The 1,035-nt window shown below is 57.8% G+C and overlaps 1 protein-coding gene across 3 annotated transcripts in view; it reads right to left on the bottom strand.

The window, feature by feature from the left end:
- Positions 1-1,035, bottom strand: part of ARHGAP36 (Rho GTPase activating protein 36) — an 11,028-nt gene that overhangs the window by 7,168 nt on the left and 2,825 nt on the right. The window contains exon 2 of one of the 3 annotated variants that reach the window (XM_005872750.2): positions 727-885. In XM_005872750.2, the coding sequence (XP_005872812.1) occupies positions 727-885 (159 nt within the window). Of the gene's footprint in view, positions 1-178; positions 228-726; positions 1,017-1,035 lie in introns of those variants that run through there. The other 2 variants (XM_014544977.1, XM_014544979.1) reach the window with 2 other exon arrangements.

Raw genomic sequence — 1,035 nt, 5'->3', positions numbered from 1 at the left:
CCACCAGCAGCTGCGGCTGCCTGCGGGGTCTCCTAGCCCTTTGCTTCGCTCCTTTCCGGCTGCGTCCGCTGTGCGCGCCTGCCAAATCTGCTGCCCCTGCACTTTATATTACTGCAGGAGCGCCTCTCGGCCGGTGCGACCCCCTCCACTCCCCTCAACTGCTAATCTGAGCCCCTACCTCCTGAGAACCCAGGCACAGTCGAACCCCGTCCACTGCTGGATCCCACTCGCTCCCTGCCAGCTGAGCTGGGCTGCGCTCTTAGCGCACCTCCCGCCTTTGCTCTACGCAGGGATTGGTGCGTGTCTCTCTCTCACTGTCTCGCTGTCTCCTTTACTCTCCGTCTCTCAACCGCGCTGTCTCTGTCTGTCCCAGTCCTCTCTCGGAGTGTTTTTCTGCGCCTCGCTCCCACTCTGACTCCTTCTAGCACCGCACCTGGTGCGTCTGTCTCTTCACCTGTGCTCTATCAACTTGTCTGTCCCAGACGTCTGCCGGTCCGACTTGCAGCCCCTCAAACTCCCAGCCTTTGACTCAACTCAACTAATCTTATCTCTTCTGCAATTCAACAAACACCCTTCAACTCCCTCTTCCTCCGTTACAGATCTGAGACCAGGATCGTGCCCCCCCCCACACACAAACACCCGTCTAGACCCCCAACTCGCCCCGTCCTGCCCCGGAGGGTCCACTCGCAGAAGAGCGAGGACGCCACACTCCGGGGTACTGCTTACCTCTCTCAGGTTTGAATTCAGAGAGGAAATGCCTAGCCACGAGTTCGTGGTAAGCAGTCTCTTGCAGCTTCAGACGCTCCAGCTCTGAGAGACTGTGTATTGATATCATCTTCGTCCTGCGGTCCGGGTTGTGTCCTGGGGCTCCTCCCAGGACATTCACTAAAAAAATGAAGGCGGACATCAACAGCAAAGGGGGCATGATTCTGGGGCACCGTGTCCTGGCTGCCTTCAGAAAAGGAGTGCAGCCACCCATTCTGGAATCGGATGATTATCAAGGCTGCATCATCCAATTGTCACTGGACCTGGTCC

The sequence above is a fragment of the Myotis brandtii genome, unplaced genomic scaffold (genome assembly GCF_000412655.1).
Source record: "Myotis brandtii unplaced genomic scaffold, ASM41265v1 scaffold39, whole genome shotgun sequence".
NCBI lineage: Eukaryota > Metazoa > Chordata > Mammalia > Chiroptera > Vespertilionidae > Myotis > Myotis brandtii.
This window is presented reverse-complemented; position numbering and strand designations above follow the sequence as displayed.